Source organism: Macaca thibetana, chromosome 1, assembly GCF_024542745.1.
Source record: "Macaca thibetana thibetana isolate TM-01 chromosome 1, ASM2454274v1, whole genome shotgun sequence".
Lineage (NCBI taxonomy): Eukaryota > Metazoa > Chordata > Mammalia > Primates > Cercopithecidae > Macaca > Macaca thibetana.
This window is the reverse complement of record NC_065578.1, coordinates 109,047,679-109,062,837: the sequence shown is the minus strand read 5'-3', so window position 1 is coordinate 109,062,837 and position 15,159 is coordinate 109,047,679. Positions and strand designations below refer to the sequence as shown.

At 49.6% G+C, this 15,159-nt stretch overlaps 2 protein-coding genes across 10 annotated transcripts in view; one reads left to right on the top strand and one right to left on the bottom strand.

The window, feature by feature from the left end:
- The window catches only part of PSMA5 (proteasome 20S subunit alpha 5), a 509,972-nt gene that overhangs the window by 236,907 nt on the left and 257,906 nt on the right, over positions 1-15,159 (top strand). The gene's annotated exons all lie outside the window — the stretch shown is intronic.
- LOC126930060 (glutathione S-transferase Mu 1) overlaps positions 1-15,159 on the bottom strand; it is a 77,212-nt gene that overhangs the window by 34,706 nt on the left and 27,347 nt on the right. For 2 of the 9 annotated variants that reach the window (XM_050746732.1, XM_050746765.1), the window contains exons 2-7: positions 14,959-15,034; positions 14,462-14,526; positions 14,063-14,144; positions 13,864-13,964; positions 12,825-12,920; positions 12,624-12,734 (exon numbers count right to left, since the gene is read on the bottom strand). In XM_050746732.1, coding sequence (XP_050602689.1) covers positions 12,624-12,734; positions 12,825-12,920; positions 13,864-13,964; positions 14,063-14,144; positions 14,462-14,526; positions 14,959-15,034 — 531 coding nt within the window. Of the gene's footprint in view, positions 1-1,002; positions 1,114-1,203; positions 1,300-2,294; positions 2,396-2,495; positions 2,620-2,887; positions 2,953-3,379; positions 3,456-3,746; positions 3,912-10,030; positions 10,572-11,769; positions 11,864-12,623; positions 12,921-13,863; positions 13,965-14,062; positions 14,145-14,186; positions 14,390-14,461; positions 14,527-14,958; positions 15,035-15,159 lie in introns of those variants that run through there. The other 7 variants (XM_050746774.1, XM_050746750.1, XM_050746758.1 and 4 more) reach the window with 7 other exon arrangements.

Here is a 15,159-nt window from a genome sequence, read left to right as displayed (position 1 = left end):
AAAAAAAAAAAGAGGAAGAGAGGTAAAGAAGGAAAGTGCCCCAGCACAGGGCATTTCAGCATAAGCTCCTCAACAGGGACACCCACATATGTACCCTAATCCAGCTCCAGCCACAGTTCTGGCTCTCAGGATTCCCCACATGGGGGTTTGATTGTACAAAGCTTCTGGAGGTAGCTACAAATACTGCCTGTGGGTTTAGTTATTCAACATCAATGCTACTATGTGTCAGTCCTACTATTGCCAGCTGCATCCGTGGTCCTGAAGTGCTCTGCCTCTTCCAAAATGTCCTGGGCTGTGAAACCCAGGCTGGACAAGGCCTGAGGCTTTTTCTTTTGTCACAAAAGGGAGAGCTCCGACTGCTGCCCATAGATCCAGAGGCTCACAGGGAGCCCAGCACAGCCTCCACTGGCTCTGAGACCCTGAAGAAGGACTGATTCTCTCATTCTCAGTTTCCTTATCTCTAAAATGGGGGAGACGATTCTACCACCCTGTAGGAGTGTTATAAATTTCAAATTCCACGCAATAGGTATAATGTTCTGGGCACAGTTCGTGGCATGAAGCCAGCACTCAATAAATGCAAGTTATTCTTTTTTTTTTTTTTTTTTTCCACTTGAAATGGAGTCTCACTCTGTCATCCAGGCTGGAGTGCAGTGGCGCAATCTTGGCTCACCGCACCTTCCACCACCCGGGTTTAAGTGATTCTCCTGCCTCAGCCTCCTGAGTAACTGGGATTACAGGCACTCACCACCACGCCCAGCTAATTTTTGTTTTTTTGTTTTTTTAGTAAAGATGGGGTTTCACTATTTGGGCAGGCCAGTCTCAAACTACTGACCACAGGTGATCTGCCTGCCTCAGCCTCCAAAGTGCTGAGATTACAGGCGTGAGCCACCGCGCATGGCCATAAATGCGAGTTATTCTTTGTGTAGCTTCAGGACTGGGAAAGCATCACAAAGGAGGGAAAGGAATAAGGGACATAAAGAGAAAGGAGGATGGGGGCATCACCTCAAATCGGGAGATGAAGTCCTTCAGGTTTGGGAAGGCATCCAGGCAGCTGGGCTCAAATACTTGGTTTCTCTCAAGGACATCATAAGCGATGAAATCCACAAAGGTGATCTGAATAAGGCCAAGGATATGTGGGCTGAAACCTCCATAATATAGGAAGTATGACAAATCTGTACTGTCCCCATCACATGCCCCCATTACCTTGTCCCCAAGAAACCATGGCTGCTTCCCCAGAAACTGTGAGTAGAGCTTCAGCATTTCAGGAAGTCCCTCCAGGTATTCTGGCTTCAGTTTCTCCTGAGGCAGAAAACAGCTGTCACCACCCTCAGACAAAAGCTCCCTGCACAGATGTGGCCTCCCAGATTTGTGCATGGCCCCAGCTGGCCATGGGCAAGCAGCCATCTTCCCCACAGCTGGAACTGGGGCAGTGCCCAGGCTTCGATTGGATATATCAGCATTTATTAGACTCTGACTGGGTAGCTGGAGTCTTCCTGAGGTGATGGGATGGCAGAGCGGAATGTGACACTGTCCCTAAATCTGTCCCCACTGACCTCCCAACAACCTCTGGGTCAGCCCCAGGAGCACCTGAGCACCTGGCAGGCTCTGGACCCAGATATGAGCAGAATCAAGGATGCAAAGAACTAAAGGAGCTCAGAGAAAGAAGTAGAAAGTTCCTCCTAGTGGGGCAGCAGAAGAATACAATTGCCATTGAGTGGTTTCTGGAAAGATAAGGAGATATTCAGAGGATGAGTAGAAGAAAGGAGGGGGAAAAGAAGCCTCTGGCTGCCCCTAAGCTGCCCGTTAGGAAAATTCGCTGATCTCAGTGTATGTCAAGAGAGCACTCAGAAGACACCAAAATTGCAGGTGCCATTAGATTCCTTTGTTTTGCACTTGTTTTCCTCATAGTTTGTGTATTCCAAAGCAGGCAGATGATATAAACCACTGGGAGAGATGGTCCAAACCACTGGGAGAGAGAATCTGGAAAGAGGTCATGGGTCAGAGATGGAGGGGACTCTGGAAGTAACCATTACTGTCTAGAGAGTGAATTCATACCTGGAGAGTCAGGATTCTGTAAGTAGATTGGTGGGGAATTGATTTAGAGGTTTTATTTGACATGACTTTGGGGTTTGAGGGTCACTCTGGTGGCAGTATAGGAAATAGCTTGAAGGATGAGTAGCACTAAAGAGTTCAAATGGAAAACAGGACCCATGTAGATGGCAGGACCAGAGTCTTGGCTCCCGATCAAAACTCTGCAGGGAAAGGGGAGACTGGGAGTGGGGTGGGAGACTCACAAAATCTGGGTCATAGCAGAGTCTGGCCAGCTGCATGCGGTTGTCCATAAGCTGGTTCTCCAAAATGTCTTCCCGAATCTTCTCCTTTTCGGTCTCCCCACCTACCACCCACAAAACATAGACTCACTCTCAGCATCGCACCCCAATCCAGCCAAGGAGGAGGCCACCTTCCCCCCACACACTGCAGCAAACCACACTCACACAGGTTGTGCTTGCGGGCAATGTAGCGCAGGATGGCGTTGCTCTGGGTGATCTTGTGAGTCCCATCAATCAAGTAGGGCAGCTGGATGAATGGGAAACCGGGGAAGCTCAGTTGGGCCACCAGGTTCCCCAGCATCCCCTTCCCATAAGCAAGGGCAGAGAGGAGACTCAGCACTCACTGTGCCTGCTCATGGCAGGCCTGAAATAAGAATACTGTCATATGGACGAATGAGCTTGGACACAGAACATCATGGAAGGGCTGTGTAGACAGCCAGGAGTGACAGGAATTGGGCAGAAGACTCCGGATCCTAACCCCTCTAAGCTGGGGAGAGGAGATGCGGTCAGAGACACGTTGCACTTGCCCCCAAAACCGCCCCTTCCCCTGCACCTACATTGGGAAAGTCCAGGCCCAGCTTGAATTTTTCATTCAGCCACTGGCTTCCGTCATAGTCAGGAGCTGTGGTGGGGAAGATGAAGTGAAAACAAACCTCCCCAGAGCCCAGCCCTCCTTCCCCGAGACCCTCCCAAGGAGCCAGTGGCAAGACCCCTGAGACAGGGGGATCTAGAATCTGACCACTCAGCCCCGCATCCCAGGGTTCAGAGAGAAAGAATCTCGTTGAGGGCTCTGGACCCCACAAGGCTAAGGCTTCCAGGGTTTAGGCAACCCCTAAGGGACACCCAACCCAATCAGACAGGGGGCTCAGCATCCCACCCCAGCATTCTGCCTTGCAAGGCCAGAGGGCTCCCTCACCAGGGCTCAGGGAAGGGACAGCCTGCAGCTCCAGCAGGAGAGGCCTGCAGAGGCAGCCACAGGTGGCCACCATGGGTTGCTTGGTGCCAGCCTAGTGTGAGTGGGCAGGGCCCAGACACGAGGGTGCCATTACCATCCCCCATTGTGTACTTCTTTTCCTCGTAACTTGAGCCTGTGTATTCCAGGAGCAGGCGGATGGAGTGGGCCAGCTGGGAGAGATGGCCCGCAGCTCGGGTCAGAGATGGAGGGTCCCTGACTTGGGGACTTCTCTGCACAAGGGGAGCCCCCAGTTTACACTGCACATACCCATCGCCTCCTCTCCTTCCTGCCTCACACCTCCCCCCACCCCGCCCCGCCACACGCACACACAGCGGCAAGCACAGGCCCTCCTGTGAGGGGCAGCGCTGAAGAGGAACCTTCCCTAGAGCCCGTCCCGCAGCTGCTCCACACTTCCCCACCCCCGCGCCCCCCGTCCCACCGCCCAGCGGACCCTCGCTCACCCCGCGGATGTTCCAGTACCCCAGTGTCATGGGCATGGTGCTGGTTGCTGCGGATTCTGCAGACAGGCTTCGGCGGGGCGGGGCTCAGACTTTGTGAGAGGCCCAGAGAGGGTAGAGAGGGAGCCTTGCGGAGACCCCGCCCCTCGGCCCGCTCTGCCCCCGAAATGCGCCAATCTGGAGGCCCGAAGCGCGCTCCCGGGGCTGGAAGGAATAAGATCCCCTCCCACCTCCCAGCCCCAAGGGTTCCAGGAGAGAGTTAACCATGCCCTGAAGCCCGGCGGGGGCGGTGGTAGGGGGAGAACTGTTTGAGCCCAGGGGTTCGAGGCTGAACTGAGCTATGATTGCGCCGCTGCACTCTAGGTTAGGCAAGAAAGAAAGGCTCTCTCTAAAAAAGAGAGAGAGATTCTGAATAAAGTAATAATAGCCTAATAAAGAAAAATAACACAAAAGAACATTTGGTGCTCAGGGATTCACTGGATAAGTTTTCAAAACTTTTCAAAAGGCATGTATGATATAGATTGTTATAAACTGCAGACACACATGGCATGACAGACCTAACATGGGAAGGACAACACAGGCAAGGATGATTGTAACTGTCACTTATCAGCCTAAATCCAAACGTCAGGAATGCCGCCTCAGAGAAAAGAAAATGATGTTTTTGTCATAAGTGGTGCTGTGCTCCTAGGGAGCTTGCTGGGCGGGGAGAGAGAAAGGCGGGGAGCAGGGGCTGGGGGACTCAGGAGGAGGGAGGCGAAAGCCCATGTGGAAACGTTAGAATCTGGGGTAATCAGAGGTCTTTGTATTAATTCCTTTTGCAAATTTTTCAAACTCTGATATTAAATCAAAATAAAAAGTTTAAAAAAACAAACTACCAGGACAGACATATACAAATATTATTAACTGAAATAAATGTTCCATCAAAAACGACTTACCTTAAGTACATGAGTTACATTATGATTTCTATTATTATTTTAATACTAGTCTCCATCCAGCACATCACTGGTCTTCAAGTGGAGGTAACTTTGCCCCTCAGGGGACACGTAGGTCTGTCTGGAGACTTTGTTAATTGTCACCACTGGGAAGCGCCCATGGCATCTAGTGGGTAGAGTTTGGTTAGGACGCTGAACACCCTGCGACAGGACAGTGCACCACAACAAAGAATTCTGCCCTCCAAAATGACAGTACTGCTGAGGTGAAGAAACTCTCATCTAAAATCCGGCCAACGTGGTGAAACCCCGACTCTACTAAAAATACAAAAAATTAGCCAGACCTGGTGGCAGGTGCCTGTAATCCCAGCTACTCAGGAGGCTGAGGCAGGAGAATCGCTCGAACCAGGGAGGCAGAGGTTGCAGTGAGCTGGGGTTGCACCACTGCACTCCAGCCTAGGTGACAAAGTGAGACTCTGTCAAGAAAAAAGAGAGAGAGAGAGAGAGAGAGAGAGAGAGAGAGAGAAAGAAAGAAAGAGAGAGAGAAAGAGAGAAAGAGGAAGGAAGGAAGAAAGGAAGGAAGGAAGGAAGGAAGGAAGGAAGGAAGGAAGGAAGGAAGGAAGGAAGGAAGGAAGGAAGGAAGGAAGGAAGGAGGGAGGGAGGGAGGGAGGGAGGGAGGGAGAAAGGGAAGGAAGATACCCAGGAATGGGTCAAAAGTTGCAGTGGGAGAAACAAGGCCCTCAAAATTCTGGTGGCAGGAAGGAGACCAGAGGACCCACTTCCCTGAACACTAGCTGGCAGAAGGGAGGACCTTGAGATAATCTCAGCCGGTGCAGTCCCTGCAGGAATCAAGCTGCACATCAGGAATGAGAGAAGGAGAACTGGGCAGGGAAACGGTCTACCAGGTGGACAGGCTGGGCAGCCTGGTCTTCCAGGATACACGGTAGGGAGTGTGGGACTCTTTCTGCCAGTCAGCCTGCAGGCCTCCCTCTGCAGCTCTGAGCACATTGTTCCAGAGCCAGGCAGCCTGAGCCCAGCACCAGAGTGGGTAATTCCTTTAAGCTGCTGGGGTAAGGCTAGGCAGGATGAACTGAACTTATTTTTGGAAGGTATCCACCCAGCCTGGGAAGCATGCTGAAACACTGTCTACCAAATACACGAAAACTAGCTGGCCATGGTGGCCCTTGCCTGTGGTCCCAGCTACTTGAGAAGCTGAGGTGGGAGGATCACTGGAGCCTGAGAAGTTGAGGCTGCAGTGAGCCGTGATCACACCACTGCACTCCAGCCTGGGTGACAGAGTGAGACCCTGTCTCAAAAAAAAAAAAAAAAAGTAAAAAAAAGTCAAATTTAAAAAGAAGGTATCTACCTGACTATCGTGCGTAGAAAGGTCTCAAAAGTCACTGCCAATTTGCAATGACCTGACTGGACTCTCGCTACATTTAACACCCCCATAGGGGTGGCCAAAAGTTGAATATATAATAAGCACCTGATGACTGCCACAGACGTAGACATGAGTGATGCTAGTAACCACAGAGGCAGCCCCCTTCCCACTGTTCACCCACCCTTCCAAGCCTGCCAGAGACCCTCACCCAAAATGAATCGGCAAATTGTGCAAGCAGGTGTTTTGATCTTTGGAGCCTTTAAAATAATGGTCAGTGGGGAGATTTACCAGGAGAAAAGAGGATACCTTCCCTCAAAATCTCCTTGGAGTTTACTGCAAGGCATCTCAGACAGTTCTTTACATATAGAAAAAGCCCACAGGTAATAGATATGCTGTAGCGTTTTATCTTGTGTTTGATTTTTTAAAACTTACTCATTGATGATGGTGACCCACTTGTAGTTTTTTCGTTTGTTTGTTGTTGTTGTTTGCTATATGTACTAGAAAGGGTTCTTCAAAATTTGAAGTGACGCCACTAAGATAAGCCTGTAGGAAATGTGTGCATTTATTTATAAATGTATCTATCTGTTATGGGAATTGGCTCACACAGTTTTGGAATGAAGTCCCACGATCTGCCGACTGCAGGATAGAGAAGGGGGAAAGCCAGTGCTATCATTCAGAGTCTAAAGGCCTCAGAACAAAGGTAAGGGTGGGAGGCGATGCTGTTAGTCCCTGATCAAGTCTGAAGGCCAGAGAACCAGGAGTGTGGATGTCCCGGGATAGGCGGAGATGGATGTCCCAGTCAGAAAGATCAAATTCACCCTTCCTCTGTCTTTTTCTTCTCTCTGGGCCCTGACAGTTTAGTGGATGCCCCCCTTCATTGCTGAAGGAAATCTTTGCTCAGTCTTCTGATTCAAAGGTGAATCTCTTCTGGAAATACCCTCACAAACACAATAATTTTACCAGCCATGTGAGCATCCCTTAGCCCAGTCAAGTTGATGCAGAAAATTAACCATCACATTATGCCACAGGAAACCTAGAACAGAATCACAATTAATTACATTGTGCCTATCGGAGAAAAAGCTTTGACTGCCACAAGATCATTCTTTAACCTTTCTCCAGGAATTGACTAAGCCACAGGCAGAGAATGGGTAAACAGAGAGTTTTATACAGGAGATTCAAGGACAGGTAGATTCATAGACTGTGATTCATTGGCAGAAACATGCACACACAATAAACAAAAAAGGTGAAGGTAGAAAACTTGAAGGTATTCTTATAAATCTTTAAAAAGATCATAAGATGAAACTGCGATCCCTCAAGTACCTAAGGTAGTGCAGAAAGCTCCATGTGCCTTGCAGATGGCACCATAAATTAAGTTATTCTCTCTGGGCCGGGCATGGTGGCTCACGCTTGTAATCCTAACACTTTGGATGGCTGAGGCAGGCAGATCACCTGAGGTCAGGAGTCTGAGACCAGCCTGGCCAATATGGTGAAACCCCATTTCTACTAAAAATACAAAAATTAGCTGGGCGTGGTGGTGCGCACCTGTAATCTCAGCTACTCAGGAGGCAGAGGCAGAAGAATTGCTGTAACCCAGGAGGTGGAGCTTGCAGTGAGCTGAGATCACGCCACTGCACTCCAGCCTGGGTGACAAAGCGAGACTCCATATCAAAAAAAAAAAAAAAAGCTATTCTCTCTGGAGAGCAATCAATTTATCTACGATAATACCATAACATCATCCTCACCTTTTGCCTTGTAGTAATTGCCTTTGGGGACCAACTCAAATAAAGTAACCAAAAACCAGAGAAGGAATTAGTTTAAACATGATCACCCTGTTATAAAAAGAAATAAATTAGAAAAATCCACATGCCCAATAGGGTAAGAATGACTAGGCAAACTATAATTTATCCACAGGAAGTAATGATAGTCATTAAATGTTAGAAATAGGCATGCATATAGACTGCCAACATGTACAGATTCTTAAGTAAAATGTTAAAGAGAAAAAAACTGTAGAACCTAAGAGTGTGTATGCACATCAATCTCACCTATCCAAAGAAGTAGGCATGAATACAAACCTAAGAGAATTTGAAGTGACACACTACGATAAGCGTATAATTTGCTTAATAACTATTCAGTGAGAACCTACTATGCTCAGGGACTGTCCTAAGTGATATGCAAACACCTGTAACATCAGTGAACAAGAAGAGACAAAAACACATCCCCTCATGACGTTGATATCTTATGAGGAAAAGCAAACACACACAAGCACACAAATGGTATAAGACTTCTGTGCATGGTTTTCATTGAAGTGTAATGTACATACAGTGCACAGGCCTTAAGTGTGCTACCCTGTGGGCTTTTCCACTTCTATACTCTTCTGGAATCACCTCCCAGATAAAGAGAGAAAACTTACAGCACTCCACCAGGCGCCTTCAATAGGCAACCTTCCAGTTCTCACCAGGGTCACCAATCACCTGACCTGTGATACCATGGACTCATTTCCCTCTCCTGATTTTCGTGTAAGTGGAATGAGATCGTGTGTCCTTTCTCCTGTCTGGATCCTTTTACTGAACACGTCTGTGAGACCCATCCATGTTTTTGCACATAGCATTAGCACGTTTATTTTTATTATAGCGGAGTAAGTATTCCATTATACAAATGATGGAATTATGTTGATAAACCACAGTTCATTTGCTCATTCTTCTATTCAGGGAATTTGGATTGTTTTTAGTTATTGGCTATTTAAAATAAAGTTGCTTTTGGCATCATTATACCCGGCTCTTGGAATCCATTAGGACTCATTCCTGTAGGGTGGGACTTCTGGGTCCTGGGTAGATGCATATTTAGCTCTAGTTGACGCTGCCAGTATTCCAAAGTGGCTCTCCCACCAGCAAGGCATGACAGTTCAAGTTACTCCATAAATCACCAACAATTGTCAGTCCTTTCAATGTCAGCCATTCTAGTGGGGATACAGTAGGATCTACGGGTTTTTGACTTTCTGCTGTCTAATGATGTTGAGCATCTTCACATGAGCTTATTGGCCATTTGGATATTCATTTTTCAGAAATGCCTGTTCAAGTTTTCAGTCATCTTTTAATGGGTTGTATTTTTGGATACACAGTTTTTGGAGAAGAGATCTTTGTTGATTTGTAGTAAGTTCTCCCTGCTGAGCATTACCTGAATTCCTGACCCAAAAAATCAACAACTATTCGTGGTAACACAGCTTGGGAACTGCTGAGCTGGGAGAACCTTCCGGTGGAGCAGCTCACAGTAGAGCTTGGGTCCTAGAGATCTAAGAGCTGTGATGGGAGTCAGACAGTGTGGAAGACAGAAGGATCCTTGTTCTCTGTGACGGGAATTCCACCACCTCTAGGCATCTAAGACTTATTCTCTGAGACTAGCTCTGCCTAACCATGGAAAGCACTGAATAATACTGAATATAAATAAATGAAGATCTAGGCCCAGAAAGAGGCATCCTTTCTATAGAGCACTTTATGTGGCTTCCTGCTCTAAGGCGATCAGAAAAGGGATCAAGAAGTTGGAAACAGGGCCAGGCGTGGTGGCTCATACCTGCAATCCCAGCATTTTGGGATGCCAAGGTAAGAGGATTGCCTGAGCTCAGGAGTTCCTGACCAACCTGGGAAACATAAAGAGACACCATCTCACAAAAATTGTTTAAATACGGCCAGGTGTGGTGGCACACCTAGAGTCTCAGCCATTTGGGAGGCTGAAGTGGAAGGATTGCTTGAGCCCAGGACTGGATGCTACAGTAAGCTATGATCCCACCAGTGCCCTTCACCTTGGAAAGCAGGAGACTTTGTTTCAAAAAAAAAAAAAAAGTTGGAAACACCTTACTAAGCCCGTCATAATCTCTATGAACCCAGCTACCGCCAGGGTCACCAGCCAGTCCCTCGGAAGGAGCAGTGACAGACACGGTCTGGGCAGCCAGGAGCAAATAAGACAAGACTATATATAGCAAGTGTGGTTGAGGCTTTATTTTGATCAGGAAGGCCTAAGGCAGGGGCCATGCTGCAGGAGCAGGGCCTGTAAACCAGTCAATGCTGCTCTTTCATGCAGCACGGGGACAGCTCGGGGCTGAGCTCCACAGGCGAGGGGCTAGGCAGGCCCCTCAAAGCAGACACAACCACTAACAGGAAGGAAGGTCAGGCTGGCTTTAGTGCAGGGAAGGGTAATGTTGGGAGGGTGATCTTCATGAAGGAAAGTGGGTAACTGAGGCTTTAAAGGGCCTGCATGGGACAGGGGTTTAGGGGAAGTGAGGAAGTCCAATAAAGTCTCGGGGGTAAAGATGGGAATAAACAGGAGAAAAGGACAAGGAGCCAGGTGCTGGGATGCACAGTCCAGCTTCACTCCACAGCCTGGGCAGAGGGCTGAGTATGGGCTCCTCACTCCCACCTCCTGGCCTTCAAGGCATTACTTATTGCCCCAGACAGCCACCCTTGTGTACAGAGGTTTTGGGAGGAAGCGGCTGGACTTCATGTAGGCAGAGATCTTCTCCAAGCCCTGAGATGGGGGAAAATAAGGCCAGAGCTCAAGGTCAGCTGCCCATGAGGGCTGGGGTAACCCCACTGCAGACACAGCAGGTCAGGGCCCTGGCCACAGCCTTTCCACATGGGCTCTAGTGCTGTGGCATCACACAGCCTCTTAGGGTCCCCAGATCTGCAGAGTTAACTCTTCCAATTTCCTTAAAATAATGTCATACCATAATAACAGCTACCACTTATGAAGATTCTACACTGTGCTGGGTGGTCTATATCCAAGAGAAATTACAACATAAGCTTAGAAAATCCACTTGACTCTTCTGCAAGGCTGAATCTATTATCACCATTTCTCATGTGGGAAACAGAAGTCCAGCAACTACCTCACACTCAAATAGCTAGTAAGGGGGACAGAGCTGCAGTGTAGCCTGGTTCTGTCTCTCTCCAGTTCTGGCCTCTTTCTGCCAAATTCCCATCTTCCCCCAAATCCCTCAGGAGGTCCTCTTGCTGTCTGCACAACATTCTTCTGTTTCACGGGGAGGCTCCTGGCTTGCCTAGGTTTGCACACACAGAGGGGACATCTGAAAATGTCCGTGCAGCCTGGAAGAGAGCCCAGATCTCACCCAAGGACCAGGCAAAACCTGATGAAAGTGGACAAGGTGTGTTGGGCCAGCAAAAGAAAGGTCAGACCAGGCTCTAATTATTCCTTGTAAAGCAGAAAGTCTAAACCTCCCCACCTGGTACCTGAGCTAAATACCACTGTGCCCTAACCCACCTCATCTCCAACCCCACTACCACAGACCAGGCTGTATGACACTCAGGTGTGCTCTGCACGATCTTCCCAGGATCAAATGGCCATGTAATTTCTAAGGATTCAGTCAGAGCCAGGGCTGCCTATTCCCAAAGGGCCACGCCCAGATGGACCGTATGCTGCAGCCCTCAGCTCTCCTCCCCTCCCACCACCTCTTACATAACCCCAAGGCCACTCAGCCGGGACCAGAGCCAGAGCTGATGGGAACTAGCTGAGTAACCAGATCTCTTGATGGGGAGTGGGAAAGGAAAACAAATTCTAGGCTGAAAAACTTGTTGGACTAATGCCTCAAATTCCCAAATCTGTACTAAAGTAGGATTTGCTGCTCTCAAACAACTTCAGCACGGGTGAGATGGTTCCCCGTGAGTGGGGGCAGGCCCTGGGCCCGGTACCCAGGTGGTACCACACACACCTCACAGGCTGCTCTGCCTGCACTGCAGGCCTCTCACTGCACTCTTTTCCAGGATGGGGCGGTCATCTATGCATCTCCCACTGTGCCTCACACCCTGCCTCATGCAGAGGAGAAGGTTGGTGAATAGGAGTAAAATCAGTGTGCTCCTCATCTCACAGGGGAACACTTGGAACATTGGAGGGAAAAAAGAGAGGAAGAAAGATAAAGAAGGACACTGCCCCAGCACAGAGCACCTCAACACACACTCCTTCAACAGGGGCACCCACATATGTCCCCTAATCCAGCTCCAGCCTCAGCTCCATATCTCAGGATTTTCCACATGGGGGTCCAACCATGCAAAGCTTCTGGGGGTAGCTATGAATACTGCCTGTGGGTTTCGTACTCGACATCAATGCCACGGTGTGTCAGTCCTACTATTGCCAGCTGCATCCGCACTCCTAAAGTTCTCTGCCTCTTCCAAAGTGTCCTGGGTTGTGAAACCCAGGCTGGATGAGGCCTGAGGCTTTTTTCTTTTGTCACAAAAGGGAGAGCCCTGACTGCTGCCCATAGATCCAGAGGCTCACAGGGAGCCCAGCACAGCCTCCACTGGCTCTGGGACCCTGAGCAAAGGCCTGACCCTCTCATTCTCAGTTTCCTTATCTCTAAAATGGGCAAGATAATTCTGTCACCCTGTAGGAATGTTGTAAAGTTCAAATTCCACACAATAGGTATTAAGTGCTGGGCACGGTTCCTGGCATAAAGCCAGCACTCAATAAATGCAAGTTATTCTTTGTGTAGCTCCAGGACTGGGAAAGCATCTCAAAGGAGGTAACGGAACAAGGGGCATCAAAGAGAAAGGAGGATGGGGGCATCACCTCAAAGTGGGAGATGAAGTCCTTCAGATTTGGGAAGGCGTCCAAGCACTTTGGCTCAAATATACGGTGGAGATCAAGGACATCATAGGCGAGGAAATCTACAAAGGTGATCTGCAGAAGGCCAAGAATGTGTGGGCTGGAACCTCCATAACATAGGATGTATGACAAATCTCTAGTGTCCCCATCACATGACCCCATTACCTTGTCTCCAACAAACCATGGCCTCTTCCCCAGGAACTGTGAGAAGTGCTGCATCATTGTAGGAAGTCCCTCCAAGTATTCTGGCTTCAGTTTCTCCTGAGGCAGAAAACAGCTGTCACCACCGTCAGACACAAGATCCCTGCACAGATGCGGCCTCCCCAGTTCTGCGTATGGCCCCAGCTGACCACGAGCAAGCAGCCATCTTCCCCACAGCTGGAACTGGCTTAGTTGGACATACCAGCATTTATTAGGCTCCAAATGGGTAGCTGGAGGCTTTTGTGGCAATGGGATGGCAGAGAGGAACACAACACTATACCTGAATCTGTCCCCACTGACCTCCCAACCACACTCCTCTGGGTCAGCCCAGGAGCACCTGAGCACCTGGCAGGCTCTGGACCCAGACACGAGCAGAATCAAGGATATAAAGAACTAAAGGAGCTCAGAGAAAGAAGTTGAAAGTTCCTCCTAGTGGAGTGGCAGAATAATTAAATGGACATTGAGTAGTTTCTGGAGAGATGAGATTTTGAGAGGCTGAGTGGAAGGAGACAGAGGAACAAAGGCCCTCTGGCCACCACTGAGCTGCCTGTTAGGAAAATGCATTCATCCCTGTGCATGTCAAGAAGCACTAGGAAAATAGCATGGAATTCCACAGAGGAGGGTGCTATTACTTCTCCACTACGTACTTCTTTACCCCATAGTGTGAGTCTGCGTATTCCCCAAACAGGTAGATGGAGTGAACCAGCTGGGTTAGATGACCCGTGGCAAAGGTCAGGGGTCAGAGGTGAAGGGAATTCTGAATGCATGACTTTATTGTCTAGGAACTGAATTTCTAGCTTGGGATGTACGGACTTCCTATGATTGGTGGGGACTGATTTCAAGTTTTTATTTTATAGAGTTTAATGATATGTCAGTCACTCTGCTACAGTACAGGGAACCCTGAGAGAACCAAGAGCAGTGAGGAGTTCAAATTGTGAATAGGACCAGAGTAGATGGGAATACAAGAAGTCTGGCTTCTGGCCCAGACCAGGGAGGGACTCACAAAATCAGGGCTGTAGCAGACTCTGGCCAGCTGATTGGAGACGTCCATAGCCTGGTTCTCCAAAATGTCCACACGAATCTTCTCCTCTTCTGTCTCCCCACCTGCCACCCACAAAACACACTCACTCTGAGCATCGCACCCCAATCCAGCCAAGGAGGAGGCCACCTTCCCCCCACACACTGCAGCAAACCACACTCACACAGGTTGTGCTTGCGGGCAATGTAGCGCAGGATGGCGTTGCTCTGGGTGATCTTGTGAGTCCCATCAATCAAGTAGGGCAGCTGGATGAATGGGAAACCGCGGAAGCTCAGTTGGGCCACCAGGTTCCCCAGCATCCCCTTCTCATAAGCAAGGACTTATGAGAAGAGAGGAGACCGGGCACTCACTGTGCCTGCTCATGGCAGGCCTGAAATAAGAATACTGTCATATGGACGAATGAGCTTGGACACAGAACATCATGGAAGGGCTGTGTAGACAGCCAGGAGTGAGGGAATTGGGCAGAAGACTCCGGATCCTAACCCCTCTAAGCTGGGGAGAGGAGATGGGGTCAGAGACACATTGCACTTGCCCCCAAAACCGCCCCTTCCCCTGCACCTACATTGGGAAAGTCCAGGCCCAGCTTGAATTTTTCATTCAGCCACTGGCTTCTGTCATAGTCAGGAGCTGTGGTGGGGAAGATGAAGTGAAAACAAACCTCCCCAGAGCCCAGCCCTCCTTCCCCGGGACCCTCCCAAGGAGCCAGTGGCAAGACCCCTGAGACAGGTGGATCTAGAATCTGACTACGCAGCCCTGCATCCCGGGGTTCAGAGAGAAAGAATCCCGGTGAGGGCTGTGGACCCCACGCGACTAAGGCTTCCAGGGTTTAAGCAAGCTCTGAGGAACACCCATCCCAGTTACCCAGACAAGGGGCCCAGCATCCCGCCCCAGCATTCTGCCTTGCAAGGCCAGAGGGCTCCCTCACCAGGGCTCAGGGAAGGGACAGCCTGCAGCTCCAGCAGGGGAGGCCTGCAGAGTCAGCCACAGGTGGCCACCATGGGTTGCTTGGTGCCAACTCAGCGGGAGTGGGCAGGGCCCGGACACGAGGGTGCCCATTACCGTCCCCCATTGTGTACTTCTTTTCCTCATAGCTTGAGTCTGTGTATTCCAGGAGCAGGCGGATGGCGTGGGCCAGCTGGGAGAGATGGCCCGCAGCTCGGGTCAGAGATGGCAGGTCCCTGACTTGGTGAATTTCTCTGCACCAGGCGAGCCCCCAGTCTACAATGCACGCACCTACACACCTGCCCTTCTTCTTCCCCC